The following is a 15,655-nucleotide window of genomic DNA, read 5'->3' as shown; positions in this document are numbered from 1 at the left end:
TTTTTCTCGCAATAGATCGGCTAAATCTGAATCGAAATGAAACACAACATGAAATTAATAAGATTGTTTTTTAAAGAAAGAATAAACTATATTCTGAACTCTATAAGAGTTTTGCATGCAACAATCAATTATTAAATAGTTGCAGACACCCAAATACAGTAAAAAGCAACACGGCTTTGGAAACAAAAGAAACAACTCAAAGGGCAAGTTTTATTATAAAAAATATCCGGCCATGCTTGGTGAAGATTGATGATCTCCGTAATAGTTGTATTCATTGAACGACAAAGTCCACTTCACCGTTGCCTGAACACTCTTATTGTAATTGGAACAACAAACAAGTCAATGAATGTAAATATATATTCTTTCCTTATCGAAAACAATATCATTCATGCTTAGTCAAATAGACCAAACATACAATACTCTTTCATGAAAATTTGGAAGCATGTCTTTTGGTCTTATCACTTGCAACCAATTCCCAAATTTACATTCTAGGAGGGTTTTAAATCAAAAGCATTTTAAATAGTTCTCTAAATAAAATGCGAAACATGCCAATTAAAAAAGAGGTGTTGGATAGTTTTATTGTTGCTACAGAGGCAGCAGTGTTCACTTCCATTCCAATTTTTCTTAACTAAATTGTCTTTGATTAAAATTCCACCTTTTAGCTAAGAACCAAACAAAGATCTTAAACATAAGAGGTGATTTTACCTTCCAACTTCCAAATGTTTATTTGTAGGCACAAAGTTGCTATTCATATAATATAATATTTATACATTGATTGTAACGTAAAAATACCATGATTTGTAAGATTCCACTTCAAAGTATGTGGTTGGTAATCAAGTTGTACAAACACATTTTTTTCCACAAGTTCACTTTTGGTAAATTTGTCCCCAACCAAAGCTCTACGTGCAATTGCCTAACTACTTATCTTTCCAAAGCCATAATTAAGTACCATTTTGTAGAACAATTATGGATAGGTATAGGAAACGACATTTTACCTTTGTAAGGATAGACAAAAAATGAGAATATCTAGGTTTCTAAAACACTTCACCAATAGTTGTGTCTTAAGCATTTCTTCCTATAAGAAATTATTACTTATGACCATCCTCATTTATAATTTTTTTACATCCACTTGGTTAATAAACATTCATTTTGAGATTTAAGGTTTAGAGTTCATAGACCCTCTTGATCTTTTGGCACACATAAAATCCCCTAATTAGATAAACTATATTTTCCTGCGGCTTAGAAAATCTCCCTTCATATTCTTCAAAGTTTAGAATACCAATCATATAAAACCCACAATGGGCCAATTAAACGGCTCTGTTGAGCTAGGGAGATGACGATTATGAAACTAATGGGGGAGTTTTTTTTAGAGTTTTTTGTAATACACAAAAATATAGTAGGAATCTCGTATTTTTGTAAAAAATATACCTAAGTCGTCTTCTAGGTGGACAAAAAAAATAATCATCCTATCGTAGGATGAAAAGTAAAGAAATAGTTCTATCATGGAAACATTAGTTAGAAAAATGATTCTAAAAAACTAATCGCGTTCTATGGGTAGACCCAAGGTGCCTAAAAGTACCTTTCATCTACCAGTTATACAAAATGTACCTTTTATGGGTTTTTTTCGCCAGTGTTTTTTAGCAATAACTTAAGTTAGAGGTGAGCTGTTTAAAATTTTACATGGCCCGTTGTTTACTCGTTTCTATAGAATGCGACATGTACGCCCTAGCCAGCTAAATTTTGGCCCACGAAAGTATAATTCAAAAGCTTATGCAGCCCACGAGAGAATTCCGATTTCACACACAATTTCAAGTTGAGCCTATAACGGACTTATTTCTTTATTTAGTACATGTCTCAAGCCCATGTCGGGTAAACGTTTCAGGTCGATAATTCATTTTTTTTTGTTTTCCCTATTTAGTTCCTTTTTTCCTTCTCTTTTTTATTTTCTTCTATTGCGTGTTTTTTTATTTTTCCTTTTTCTTTATTTTTCATTTTTATTCTTTTTGTTATCCTATTCGATTTGTTTCTTCTTCTTCTTCTTACTACTACTACTAGGTATAGTATTATTTCTGTGGATAAGCACATTACTCCGATCATGTAAAATTTTATTTCTCTTTTATGTTTTTTTACGATTTTTCATGTGTATTTTGAGTTATTCTCACAATATCGCTGATATGTTCATGGTGTGTTATAGGTGTCCTTATGGTATTTATATTTTGTGGTGTATTTTTGCAATGTTCTTATAGCGCCCATGTGATTTTCATGGTGTATTTTTTGTTCATGTATTATTCTTCTCAACTAGAGCTAAAGGTGCTAATGGGCTGGAAATCACACTGTAACCAGTAAAACCATTTTATAAAGACACGTGGCGCTGTGGCTTCCACCCTAGCTTCTTGTTAGTGGCAATTGTTTGGGGAAGAAGAAGAAGGAATGAACTAGAACAGGACTAATTAATAATTCGGACTTCGGAATCTTTGTTTACAAACCTTTAGTACCTCGCTTAATTCTTCTATGCGCAACAAAGGAACAGTGAGCCACGTGGGCTGAACCAACCATTTGCCACGGGCCAGCTACACGAGGTTCAACCTTCTAATTCTCTTGCCCGACGAAGCAATCTCTGTAGCCAAGGGCGGATCTCCAACTAGGGTCACTAGGGCCTTGTCCTTACTCATGAAGCAAAATATTTGAGTACTCATGTTCAAATTTTTTGCATATAGTCGTCGACATGGGCTGCCTCGATCATCCTTTCTCTTCTCTTGCTTAATCGTAACTTGTAGTGTGCTTCAGGGTAACATGGGCGGCTCTGTTGTTGTTTCCCATTTGAGTGTGCCCTTCTTTGTGGTTGTTCTAGTGGTTAGCAAAGGTACAATTCTTCAGCTGCTGGCATATGGCCGTGTAACTCTTTCCGCTATCATGAACTCATGCATCCCTAGTTGCGGCTCGTTGCTCCAACCAAACACAAGAATAGATCCATTTCATCCCTACAACTAGGGATGGAATGATTCCGTTCTCATGCTCTCCGACAAAAAACACCCTAGATGTTCGAGCGCAAGTGGATTTTTTATCCACTTTCATGTTTTTATCTATTATGTTGTAGATTTAAGTTTGAAATTGAGACATTTATCTCAATCTATATATTTAGAGAACTGCTCCGGTACTTCTTTCTAAAAAATAGCACGAATCATAAAAGCAAACATATAATTAATTGACGGAGTTATTAATTACTTTTTGCTTGGGCCTTGTATGGGCCAGACCCTACCTAATCCCACCCTATATTGGCCCTTATCCAATCCCGTTCTTCTCCTTTGGTCTCGGCGCGCGCAAAGGACAACCATGGACGTCGGTGACCTACAGCTACAGGCCATTCAATCTCCTTCGACGAGCTTAAGGAGGCACAACTCCAACCTTAGGGAGAGCGAGATTAGGGATCTCATGTATGTCGCCGCGACAACAGCAGCACCATCGACTAGCTACGATGATTGGCGAGTTCATCGCCGCCGTAGTGCACATGATCAACAAGCTCGAGAGGAGCACCTGCTCACTGCCTTCGCCTACTTCACATCGACGAACTGGAGCAGACGTGCAGGATTACAGCATGGCCGACGTCGGTCTTGACGACATCATCACACTCTCCTTTGATCTCAGTGTTCTTCATCTCTTGGTTTGTGGCTATATCCAGGACCAGGGGGACGTGGTCAATGGTCATCGATGCTCCTTGCAACCACATTTCGCGGTCCCAAAAAAATGCTAGGATTGATAACTCGGAAGACTTCGCTGTAATAGATCTGCGCAAGACTGGGCCTAGACAGTGCGAGCTGGGTCTGACCCATGATCGAGTCAAATAAATATTTAATTGTTTAATTAATGAAGTGGTTGCTTTGGGATTCGTGCTAACTTTTAAAGGAGTATTGGAGCAATTGCCATATATTTACATGTTATTTTTGTTATCTTGATTCAGCGCAGATGATTGTATGTTTTGACAGCGGTCCTAGGCGTCAAAATTGACAAGCTCCCCCACTGTCTGTAGAGTTCTCCTGCTATCCTGGGTTCCTGACAATGAACAACATTTGCTTGTGAAACCATGGGCTGGAGCCCATTTGAAGTCCATTTTCCAGCACCAATTTCCCACACGTCCCAAACAACGAGTACTATTACTCGAGCAGTAGCAACGGCCGTGTCCCAAACTAGCAGCACTATAGGAGCAACACAAGCTGCCGCAGCATACCAACTTAATTGTTTAGCTAGCTATTAGCATCACTACCGTAGGATACCATCTAACTTCCTGATCTCTGTCTCTCATACCAAACATAAACCATGAATTACCCATCTTTTTGCCCAAACTAAGATATAAGGTGTCTCATTCTAGAAATTTGGAACGGCAGGCCATCTTGTTCTATCTTATCCCGAAACCAAACACAACCTAGAGTGCAACTCTGTTGTCAAAAAAAAAAAAAAGAGGGCAACTCGTCACATATTCACAATATCACTAGCATCTATAGCATAAGATTCATGTGCCTGAGAGACCACACAGCAAAGAACATACACTTCATACAAAAGAAAGAAAAAGAAAACAAAGAACAGATGGTATTGATGATCTTCTTGGACCTTGGTCTTACACGATGACAAGTGACCAATGATAATAACATACATAATATACAGACAAGTCCAGCGTGTTATGCATGTGTGTGACGAACTAACGATACACAAAGCGAGTGGAGAATACCTACAAAACCGGGCCAAACTTCAACACAGCCCCATATTTGAGCTGTTTTAGCACCAATAACACGTGGGGGGAAAGCGAAGAAGGCACCAGCGCGGTGCAGCTGTGCAGTACAGTGGAGCTACCTGCCAATATAGAAGTAGACATCAGACAAGCCTCTGCGCATATCCTAGAAATAAAATGCCTGTTGTGAAGATTGGTTAGGGATTGCGAGAATCTGATAGAAGAATCCGTGTTCCATCTAAATTCTAAACAGGAGAGATAATAGATAGATAACTAAAATCTAGCATTAGATTTTAAAAATCTCAAAATCTACATCAAACCTGATTTGAGACATACCTAATACTGCCAGCTTGGCAAAAGTCGTCCTTGCCATCAAAACACGCCCAAACTTGATTTATGTGCTGCCATTAATTTGTTGTCTATTTATTTAAACAATGTTTTTTATAATTGAGTTACTCTTTGCCTTCAAGATTGAGTGCATTCAGCAATGTTTTTCTCTCACAATAAATCAACCAACAGTATTTTCTGTCATGACTTATCAGTCAAACGAATAAGGTGGCAATAGACCTCTTCAATCAACCAACTATAATCTCTGAGTTGGAATCAACAAATCCAAACATGTCAGTTTTTTTTCTTATTCAGAATGTAGATTCTATAGTCCCTATCTAGAATTCAGATTCCTATAATCCCTAGCCCATCAAAACACGCCAAAATTGTTGTTAAAAAAACACGCCAAAATTAAACTATAGTGAAACAACAAACTAATCCTCCGAGTCCAAATTTTTACAGACAGCTGGTAAACTGATGGGAAAAAAACACATGCCTAAACATAAACATAAATTTTCAACAGACACAATCTGTCGGAGGCATCTAAGCAAAACTCGTTTGTGTACAGTAATTCTGCAGAAAGTTCAGTCCCTAGGAATTTGGAGCTTCAGGGGGCCAATCAGACAGCCGTTTTGCGTGCTCTGAGCTGTGGTCCGTCCACTAGCTACAGCCACAAGACTAGTGATTCGGATTTGCACTGGGAGCGCACTGATGTCTGATGGTTCCCAGGTTTCAGACTTGCCATTTCGATATGCCAAGGCATGCACGCTTTCCCCCCTAACACAAAAGGCGACACCCAGGGTTGCCCTTCTGGAGAAAAGGAAAACGTTGGGTGATTCTGAACCTGTGAACCACAGCCATGTTCCAAAACCGTAGTGGTGGTCTTACGTGACGTTCTCCTACATTTCACATGGAAAAGCCTTTGTACAGCATTACAAAAAAAAAAGGGCTTCCTAAGTAAGAAGGTATAGGTCGGTATCATTGAACCAAAAAAGGTCACATTATGTTGGTTATCTGTATGTCTTACACGCCATGGACCCCCTCAGTCCGATTTCACTTAATATCCCGATATTCCTTTGTATAAAGAAAAAAATGTTTTTAACAAAATATCATGACAACTAAAGCGCAATTTTAGTTACTCAGTTTAGATCTTGTTTGGATCCCTATAGATAGTAGTTATTTACTAACAATTATTTCTTCTGGATCAAACATGTATAGATAATAGACTAGCTAATTGTTAGCTTGAGCTATAGATAACAATTATCCTACTAGTTGGACCAAATCAGATAACGAGCTATTAGCCGGATAACTATTATCAAATAATGAATCCAAATAGACCTTAAAAAGGAAACTATTATCAGATAACAATTACCCTATTAGTTGTTAGAAAGGCGTGAACTCTCCTCTTCGCTCATTATGGATGGAGTAGTCATGGATGTCTTCTTCTCTAGCAAGCTCATCTTCCTCACCTTCTCTCTAGCCCAACTTGCCGAACAGATGTGTCAAGTTGCATCTGGTGCTAGCTCCAATCCATTGTGAATTGTCCACTTCATGTTGTCTCTCGTCTTCCTCACCGATGACTTCTTCAACTTTGTTAACCAAGTCTTCTTTGCTATATTACCTTGCGTCAACATCATAGTCACCACAATGCTTTGTGGCCTAGAGGAGCTCTGGTCGCAGTGCCCTATATTGGTGCATTCATATATATCCGCTCCCTGAGATTATTGGCGCAAGACTTTCTACCTACCTATATGCAATTTCAAAGTGAATGATGATCTTGGGTTACACACCCGATTTTTTTTCAACTTAGCCTTTTTCCATCAAAATTTCATGTTTATACCCCTTAGGGTCAAAACCCATCTTTAGACCCTGAGCTCGGCATCATGGCCTACGATGCCGAGGTAAAACGTCTTGGTGATATATAGGTCATGGCACCGAGGTTAAAGGTCAGGATTGGCGTGGCTAACGATGTGGCGCTAACATGGCTAGAGCTCGGTGCCACTATTCACGGTGCCAAGGCTTGATTCATGGCGCTGAGCTTTGAATTTAACCCTAGCCCTAAGTTATCATGACTTGGACACCCTAAATTTTTTCTACAAGTGCTAACACGCGAGTAGGACTAAAGCAAGGCTCAGGTTGCTAGTGGTCACCCAGAGAGGGTGTGCACCAAAACGAGTATCAGATTGATGCACTAGGGGGCATCGACACGTTGGGCTGCTGAAATGTCCTAATATGGCTAGACGGGGGTGAATAGCTTATTTAAAAATTCTAAAAACTCACTAGAGTAAGAGCTAAGTAAATAACAAAGCGAAGTTTTTTGCTCTAGCTCTAAAGAGGTGTTTGCAAGTCACCTAACCAACAATTCTAGTTGCTATAAGCACTAGGCACACAAGAACTATGTCTCTACTTACACTAAAGAGCTACCTAAAGTTTCTATACAAGTAAATAAGCTACTCTAGTTTGCGGGAAAATAAAAAGGAGAGGGTTGATCTTTATACCACCGCGTAGAGGGGATGAACCAATCACAATAATATGAAGTCCAATCACCAGGAGAAATCCAATGAACAACAACAATGATGAGTTTTGGACCTCTCTATTGATCATCGGATTAAGGGCATCAGATGAATGTGCATAATCATCGGACTATATGCTAACATGTTTTCAAATGACCATTTGAGTTGTCAGTGACCATTATGACCCCTCTAGCGGTGGACCGCCAGTGGGTGCATGAGCTTGTTGAGAGGTCAAATGGTTCTTTGCGAGATGCCCCTCTATAAATAGTTGATCACGCGGTTTGGGGAGGTCTTTTGCCATTTGTTGAGCTACACTCTTGCCCCCAAAGCTGAGAACACTCTCACATCTCCTCTCCTTTGCTTGGTGCTCATCTTTGTGATAGATTGGGATCCTCTAGTGCATTGCATTTGAGTGGCACTAGATTGTCTTTGTGACTTGGGATTTCTTATTACTCTAGGTGAAGTGGTGATCTAAGGATCCACCTCAATGGGGACGTAGGTTATCAGCAAGCAATCAAACTTTTGGGAAAAATTCTTTGTCTCAATTTGGGGGAGGGGATGAAATGTCGATGGCCACCATAAAAAAGAGATGTGAAAGGGGTCTACTAGATAAAGAAATTAGGTTAAACTCTCCCAATACAACAGTTATTGGGGATAGAGAAGCTGTTGGAGTTTCTCTGAGGGAGAAAGCTTTTGCAACAACATTTTACCCATTGGTGGCTTTTGCAGCAACATTTTACAGCAACATTTTACCCATTTTCTACAATAAAGGTTTGATTTAACACCCCCACCCCTTGACTAGTCATTGAATTTTAAAGACCTCTCAAACTTTAGTAATAGACATCATTTGGTGTCCCTCCTCTTATAATTGTTGTTGTTAAAGTTGTTAACTACAAAGTTATATACCATATTAGGATTTACAACTTTAATGCGGACCATGTCAATATCTAAGATTGTTTCATAATTTTAAAAAATAAATTTTGAAACTAGACTTTAAAACAAATATTTAGGCCTCTAAACGATCTTAGATAGTACAACTTGAGTATACAGTATGCTAATTAACATCCGAAGTCATTCGAAAAATTAAAAAAAAATAAATTTTAAAAATCTGGTGACTTCAAACGAATCTTGAGGCTTTTAAAATATATTAGAAGTTATCAACTACAAAGTCATAGATCGTCTCGAGCTCTACTACTTAGATATAAACTAGTTTATACTTATACGACTTCGTATGAAAAATTATGTTCTTTTATATATTGAAGAAAGAAAGAAACCAAATGGCAAGTGGGCCTTGTCAGTAAAACCACCCAATAAACATGTTTGAAATGGTGAATCAAGGGGATATATTATCTGATTTTAAAAGTGAATGTGTGTATGTTTTTTAGTACTGAAGTTTGAGAGGGGGTGTTTAAATTCAGTGACTAGTTTACTCTTTTAAAATTTTGAAATTGTGTCTTTACTACGCACCTGTCACATGCTACTCGCACGTGGAACAGCACACCAGACTCCAGACGATCGTGGACTCCTCCGTGTGCAGGGGCGAAGCTAGCTTGCAGCTAGTGGGTGCAAATGCACCACCCAAATTTTAGAAAATAGTGATTTTTTATAAAATTTTACCATATTAGCACCATGTATAGCACAAGTCTACACCTACAAAGTAAGTGCACCACATTCTAATTTGTTACTGTCCGTGCGTGTTGCTGGTTCTGGAGTGAGCAGCTGTCGCCGGGCGGCGGGCGGCTATAAAAGCAGCGGCAAGCTCCTCGAGGCCTCGTCCCAGTCCCCACGCACGCAGCAAGCAGCATCCCCGGCTTAGCGTCCACTAATCCGCGACAGCTTGACCTCCGGACATCCGGCTTCCTCGCCCCGTCCCCCTCACGCAAGCCGCCTCTCCAGCACCTCTGTTATTCGGTGAGTGCCTGCCTGCTTCTGCTTGCCGGCCCTCTTTATTGCGAAAAGGTTGGAATTTTCTGGTTCAGGCCTCAGGGTGAACTTTAAATGATTACCGATAGGATTTTCTGAGAGTAATCAGAAAAGTTCGATTCTTAATGGTATTCGGAAGAGTCGGAGGGGAGGCGATATGCCGGTGTATGTATATGCTGCATGAATATTCATATTTTGCTCTGTCGATTAGTAGCTCTTACCCTCTTGCCTTGCCCAACCTTTTTTTTTTTTTGGGAGAAACAGTTCCGAACTGCCGATACGTACTAGCCGCTGTGCCTGTGATGCCTGGGAAAGGGGAGCCGCTTTGGATCTGAGCATGATTCTTTTCCAATTCCTGTTACGGTGAAGGCCCCCACCCCAGAATTTATTTGTGTCTCTAGTCGAGGAACTAATCCCATCGCCAGAGTTGTCGGAAATGAACCTCCTTGATTTGGGGATTCAGGGTTGTCTATCTATCTCTCTTCTTGCAGTGTGTTGCAGTTTTATTTCTCTGCCAGCAAGGTGTGCAAGAGAGTAGTCTAGGAGCTGGGATATTACCCCTTTTTTCCCCTCCTGTGTAGGTCAAAGCAAACTACCCATGTTTTTGTCTGGGGCTTATTGTAGGCCTACATGTTTCCTCCATTTTCAGATGTACTAGAAAGAATAAATGCTTCAAGCGTCTGTACCTGTGTACCTCTCTTGCCATTTTAGTTGCATCGTTGCTTTGAATTGGGAAGCAATCTTTGTACTTAAGTCATTTCTTTGCGTGCAATTCCCTGAGGGCTGAGCAATCCACTAAATGTGTGTGACTGTGGCGGTCCGTGACAATGTGCTTCGCCAGAAGGGACTAGTTGCCTCCTCTTCATGATTGTGTTGGCTCTTCCAGAAATGCAGAAACAGTTCACAAATTTCACGCTTAAGGTGGGTTATATTGGGATGATGTGTATCATGGTTGACTTGGTAAATTTGCCTCTAACACAAGTAGCTCATTGGAGCAGTAACTCATAGATAGTTACTTCTCAAAAAACTTCTGTCACAACTTTTGCCGTTTGTCTTGTAAAATTGGTGCCTGAAATAGACTTCATGGTTGTTCATCATGAAAAAGGTTGACTCAGTGTTATGGTAGTTAACATATTAACCACTAAGGCATACCTAACATAGGCACTCTTGTAATCATCAACATTGCTGCTCAAAAGTTTGGGATTAACTTTTTCTTGGATAGGAGGACATCATGAGATCAAGACTCTCGCCCTTCAGTAGAAGTGGGCGTCCATTTCTCCCTTTATTTGTATGTCAGAAGACTTGCTACTTTTCCGTCGTCCACTGACATGTATTCATAAAGATTGCCTTCTTTGGTCGTTGGCTCTGTTAGGTATCCACATGTTTCATGTTTGTTTCCTCCACCCATTTCATGGCAAAGTTGCCTAATTTGTCAGTTATGTAGTTGCTTGTACTCCCTTTCCATTCTAGTACTGACCCCAGGTATACTGCTGGATCCAGCTGAGTCTTAGATTTGTGGAATGATGCACATGAATAACATGTAATTCTAGATGTCCTGAATCGATATTCTTTCCCTTTATAACTTTCAGGCATTCGATTTCAATTTTCTTTGCAGCAATGCTTCTTCAAGTGGTTTATCTGGTTGTTTTATTCCGATTTGGATATTTGCAGACCTTCCTCTTCAGCAAAAGCAGGTGTTAAGGTTCTGACGTTCAAGTTCCGATGACAATCTGCAGTAGTGAAGAAATCATTGATGAGTTTGAGTTGCTAACGCGTGATGCTAAACGCGTGCAGCAGGATACATTGAGAAAGATTCTTGAACTGAATGGTGATGCTGAGTATCTGAATCGCTTCAATCTTGGAAGGAGAACAGATTCAAAGAGCTTTAAATCCTGCATTCCTCTATGTGTGCATAGTGACATAGAGTCCTACATCCAGAGGATAGCCGATGGAGATGACTCACTGGTGCTAACTGGGAAGCCCATCACTTCCCTCTCCGTAAGGTACTAGTTGGACTTTTCTTTTCTCTTGCTGCATCAACTGGTATCTGAATTAGGTGAACTCTAAATTTCGTTGCTTCTGAATTATTGTTTCAGTTCTGGTACGACGCAGGGAAAACCCAAGTTTTTGCCATTCAATGATGAATTGCTTGAGAGTACAGTTCAAATATTCCGAACCTCATATGCTTTTAGAAATCGGTAAGGAATTTCGCTTATATTTGTGATATACTGCTTATTTTATAAGTTATATCCTCAACAGTGATACTACTATATAATAATTTTGAGTCTGCAAAACGTTCCTTCAGCGTTATCATCCAGAGTTCCAAAATAATGTTTGAGCATACTTGCAGTGAATATCCTATTGGCAATGGAAAAGCCTTGCAGTTTGTTTATGGGAGCAAGCAAGTCTTCACCCAAGGGGGCATTCTTGCTACAACTGCGACAACAAATTTGTACAGGAGTCGGCGTTTCAAGGAAGCAATGAAGGATATCATGTCTCAGTGCTGCAGTCCTGATGAAGTCATCTTTGGTCCTGACTTCCATCAGTCTTTGTACTGCCATCTATTATGCGGGTTAATCTACTCAGATGAAGTTCAGTTTGTTTTCTCGCCATTTGCACACAGCCTCGTCCATGCATTTCACACCCTCGAGGAGGTATGGGAAGATCTATGTGCTGATATAAGAGATGGTGTTCTCTCAAAGAGAGTCACCACACCTTCTATCCGCCAAGCTGTTTCAAAAATCTTGAGGCCGAATCCTGAGCTTGCTAGCTCGATTTACATTAAGTGCCAGAATCTGAGTAATTGGTATGGGGTAATTCCAACACTATGGCCAAATGCCAAGTACATCTATGGCATTATGACAGGGTCCATGGAGCCATACCTAAAGAAACTGAGACATTATGCTGGTCACTTACCACTGATGAGTGCTGACTATGGTGCATCTGAAGGATGGGTTGGTTCTAATGTAAACCCAACCCTGCCGCCTGAGGAGGTGACATATGCTGTTCTTCCGAATATTGCTTATTTTGAGTTCATTCCTCTGGAAAAAACGAAAGGCGACGAAATGGAGAACAGTTCCTCTATTCACTACATAGAGTCAGAGCCTGTTGGCCTAACTGAAGTTGAGGTTGGCAAAATCTACGAAGTTGTAATAACAAATTTTGCAGGTACATACATCTCTTTCTCCAGTAGCATTCAAGCACTGCAGTTCTAATTCATGATTTTGCATTGGAAATATGTATGTTTCCATCTTGTTTGGCCTATATTAATTTATTTTGTTATTTGATGGTTCATGTTCATCTTACCTTAGGGGTTCTGTACGACTGTACCCGGGCTCCAGCCCAGATTCATCAGGACTCTATTGTTTTGTGTGTTTGTCCTTTAGAAAAATTTCTCGGTTAAGATTTGAGCTTATTGCCTAGTAGTATCAGTGACTAGCTCTAATTTCCATTCCATCGAAAATTCGAATTGGCACATGTTTGATATTCTTGCTTTTCCTTTGGGCTATCCGCTATTGGGCCATCAGGTCTATACCGATACAGACTGGGAGATATTGTGGAGATAGCGGGCTTCCATAACTCGACACCAGAGCTCCAGTTCATCTGCCGCAGAAGTCTAGTCCTCAGCATCAACATCGACAAGAACACAGAGAAAGACCTGCAGCTAGCCGTCGAAGAGGCGGAGAAGCTCTTGGCCGCGGAGAAGGTGGAGGTGGTGGACTTCACGAGCCTCGTGGACAGATCGAGCGACCCAGGGCACTACGTCATCTTCTGGGAGCTGAGCTCCGACAGCGCCAGCGAAGATGTCCTGATCGGCTGCGCCAACAGCATGGACCTGGCCTTTGTGGACGCCGGGTACGTCGGGTCGAGGAAGATCAAGACCATCGGCGCCCTCGAGCTCCGGGTGCTCCGGAAGGGAACCTTCGGGCAGGTCATGGACCACTACCTGAGCCTCGGCGGCGCCGTCAGCCAGTTCAAGACGCCGCGGTTCGTGAGCCAGTCCAACAGCAAGGTGCTGCAGATACTGAGCAGGAACGTCACCCAGTGCTACTTCAGCACTGCATATGGGCTCTGATCGATGCTACAAACGTAAGTACTGGTAGCTGAAAGTGTTATGTTACCCTTTTGCTTTGATCACTAAATCTAGTATATGTAGTGAAAGTGCATGGCGTACGATCCAGCATGTTGGGAGTAGCCCAACTGACAGTAGCCGTGATGCAAGGTTGCTGCACTGCATTTAGCAGCCGTGTCATCGCTGAAGAAAAATCAGAAAGATCACATGTGTTCTGATTTCTGAATCAAAAAGTTGTGTACAAGAAGCAAAACTTTTTGAGGAAACAGGAGAGACCCAAGGGACCTCTACTGGAAAATACAAGAAGCAAAACTCAGTCGATCGTATTCCCTCCACAGCCTTTGCATGAGAAAAAACCACCAAAAGTTTTCATGTGCTTTACATGCAAATCTGGAGCCAGACCAGGATCACTACTCTTCATGCAGATATGGTTGCTCCATGACCAACAATCGCATGAGCAGGACAGCATCGACGACAAAAAAAAACTGAAAAACATGTTGCCGCAATGCAGGAACAGATGGACTCAAACAACAGGGATGATCAAAGTTGACCGTGGGGCGGCAGATCCGGCTCGACCGCGGCACCACAACTCTGGTCATGGACCATGCCAGCGCAGGCGGCACAGGCGAGCGGCGGCGCTCGCCTCGGCCGGGCCGCCCAGGTGGCCTTGTTGGCCACCGCCCTGAAGAGCGCCCTCAGCGTGACCTTCCTGTGGTGGACCCTGCTGACCGGCACGACCTGCCTGCTCTTATTGCCTTTGCTCCTCGTATCTCCCGCGGCTGGTGGTGGCCCGTCGTCGCGGAGAGCGAGGACGCCGCCGCCGGCGGCCGCCAGGAGGCGCCTGTCGAGGAGCCGGCGCACGGCGGCCAGCTCGTACGAGTCGTACAGGGAGCTCCCGGTGTCCCACACCGCCTTGCCGCTGGCGGCGTCGTCGCTGCCCACGCCGCTGCCTCCTGCTCCCTCCAGCTCGTGGTGCTTCCGAGACATGATGCTATCTATGATCGAGTCTACTGGCTGGCCGGAGGTCGGGAGGTGGAAAGATGCAAATGCGCAGCGCGATGGAGGAGAAATGGCCGTCCGTTGATCTTTTCTGTGTGTGGCTTTTCTTATGTTTTACTTTTTGATGAGTTTTTCTCGGAGCCAAAATTGAATCTGCCTGCGTTAAGTTGTGTGCAGGTCACGCTAGCTAGCTGTGTGTTTGGACTTTTGGTAACGCTAGGCACGAAACAAACATGATGTGCGAACTTGTCCAAGCTTAGTACTCCAGCGAACACGACGATGCACCAGTTTTCTGAGAAACAATTTGTGTCAAATGAAAAACAAAGGTGCAGCAGAACCAGCTGTTCACCAACCTCAAAGGACGTTTATGCACATCTAATTAACTGCTCCTATGGCCAATCACCCCCCTAATTGGTTGGAAACGATCAAAGCCTTCAAACAGGGACAAGCAGATGGACATTGGACAGATGCTACGACACTACGATATCTGCTGGGGACGGGGGTGGCTAGCCGGTTTTTTTACTTAAACTATCTACGCAATTCTCTTAGGCCTTGTTTAGTTCCAAAAAATTTTGCAAAATAGAAATAGTACCATTTTCGTTTGTATTTAACAAATATTATCCAATCATGTAGTAACTAGACTCAAAAGATTCGTCTCGTCAATTTCGACCAAACTGTGTAATTAGTTTTTATTTTCGTCTATATTTAATACTTTATACATGCGTATAAAGATTTGATGTGACAGAAAATCTGAAAAATTTTGCAAAATTTTTTAAAACTAAACAAAGCCTTAGGTATTCGAGAAAAAAAAAAGGCCGACGTGGACGGAGACAGAGGATGATCCGCAGGGACAGAGCATTGGAGATAGTGGCGGATCAGATCTGTCAACGCGAATGCGATCCCGCACGAACTGTACGCGCGTTTTTGTTTCGGGGATGGGCGGCTGGCCGGCAGCGGCAGCGGCTGGCAGGGCACGACCGCGGCAGCGGCCACCAGCCGGGACGCCACCACCAACCACGGCGCACGTCCGCACGCACGCCGACGCGCACCGAGGGTATAGTAGACACTAGACAGCGGCGTCGTCGCGGAGAAAGCGTG

The 15,655-nt window shown here is 42.1% G+C and overlaps 2 protein-coding genes across 7 annotated transcripts; one reads left to right on the top strand and one right to left on the bottom strand.

Moving 5' to 3' along the window:
- LOC8084842 (jasmonic acid-amido synthetase JAR1) lies at positions 9,294-14,186 on the top strand. 6 transcript variants are annotated; one of them, XM_021457325.1, is made up of 7 exons: positions 9,294-9,474; positions 10,328-10,407; positions 11,102-11,188; positions 11,281-11,489; positions 11,583-11,684; positions 11,837-12,654; positions 13,014-13,893. In XM_021457325.1, the coding sequence occupies exons 2-7, from the start codon at positions 10,351-10,353 to the stop codon at positions 13,559-13,561; spliced, it is 1,821 nt and encodes a 606-aa protein (XP_021313000.1). In that variant the 5' UTR covers positions 9,294-9,474; positions 10,328-10,350; the 3' UTR covers positions 13,562-13,893. The 6 variants fall into 6 exon arrangements, with proteins under 6 accessions (XP_021313000.1, XP_021313004.1, XP_021313001.1 ...); XM_021457324.1 differs by lacking the exon at positions 9,294-9,474 and adding an exon at positions 14,070-14,186 and having other exon boundaries at positions 9,493-10,407; positions 13,014-13,575; XM_021457323.1 differs by lacking the exon at positions 9,294-9,474 and adding an exon at positions 9,493-9,651 and having other exon boundaries at positions 9,751-10,407.
- Positions 13,950-15,030, bottom strand: LOC8054400. The gene has a single exon (XM_002455923.2). The coding sequence runs from the start codon at positions 14,543-14,545 to the stop codon at positions 14,099-14,101; it is 447 nt and encodes a 148-aa protein (XP_002455968.1). The 5' UTR covers positions 14,546-15,030; the 3' UTR covers positions 13,950-14,098.

The sequence above is a fragment of the Sorghum bicolor genome, chromosome 3, assembly GCF_000003195.3.
Source record: "Sorghum bicolor cultivar BTx623 chromosome 3, Sorghum_bicolor_NCBIv3, whole genome shotgun sequence".
In the NCBI taxonomy this organism is placed as follows: Eukaryota; Viridiplantae; Streptophyta; class Magnoliopsida; order Poales; family Poaceae; genus Sorghum; species Sorghum bicolor.
This window is presented reverse-complemented; position numbering and strand designations above follow the sequence as displayed.

What these genes read in the sequence shown, in the direction of transcription:
- LOC8084842 (XM_021457324.1), top strand. Translation starts at nt 10,351, where the DNA reads ATGATTGTGTTGGCTCTTCCAGAAATGCAGAAACAGTTCACAAATTTC. An exon ending in TCACAAATTTCACGCTTAAG is followed by an intron (nt 10,408 to 11,101) that starts GTGGGTTATATT and finishes TTTTCTTTGCAG; the next exon opens with CAATGCTTCTTCAAGTGGTT. An exon ending in ATCACTTCCCTCTCCGTAAG is followed by an intron (nt 11,490 to 11,582) that starts GTACTAGTTGGA and finishes TTATTGTTTCAG; the next exon opens with TTCTGGTACGACGCAGGGAA.
- LOC8054400 (XM_002455923.2), bottom strand. Translation starts at nt 14,545, where the DNA reads ATGTCTCGGAAGCACCACGAGCTGGAGGGAGCAGGAGGCAGCGGCGTG.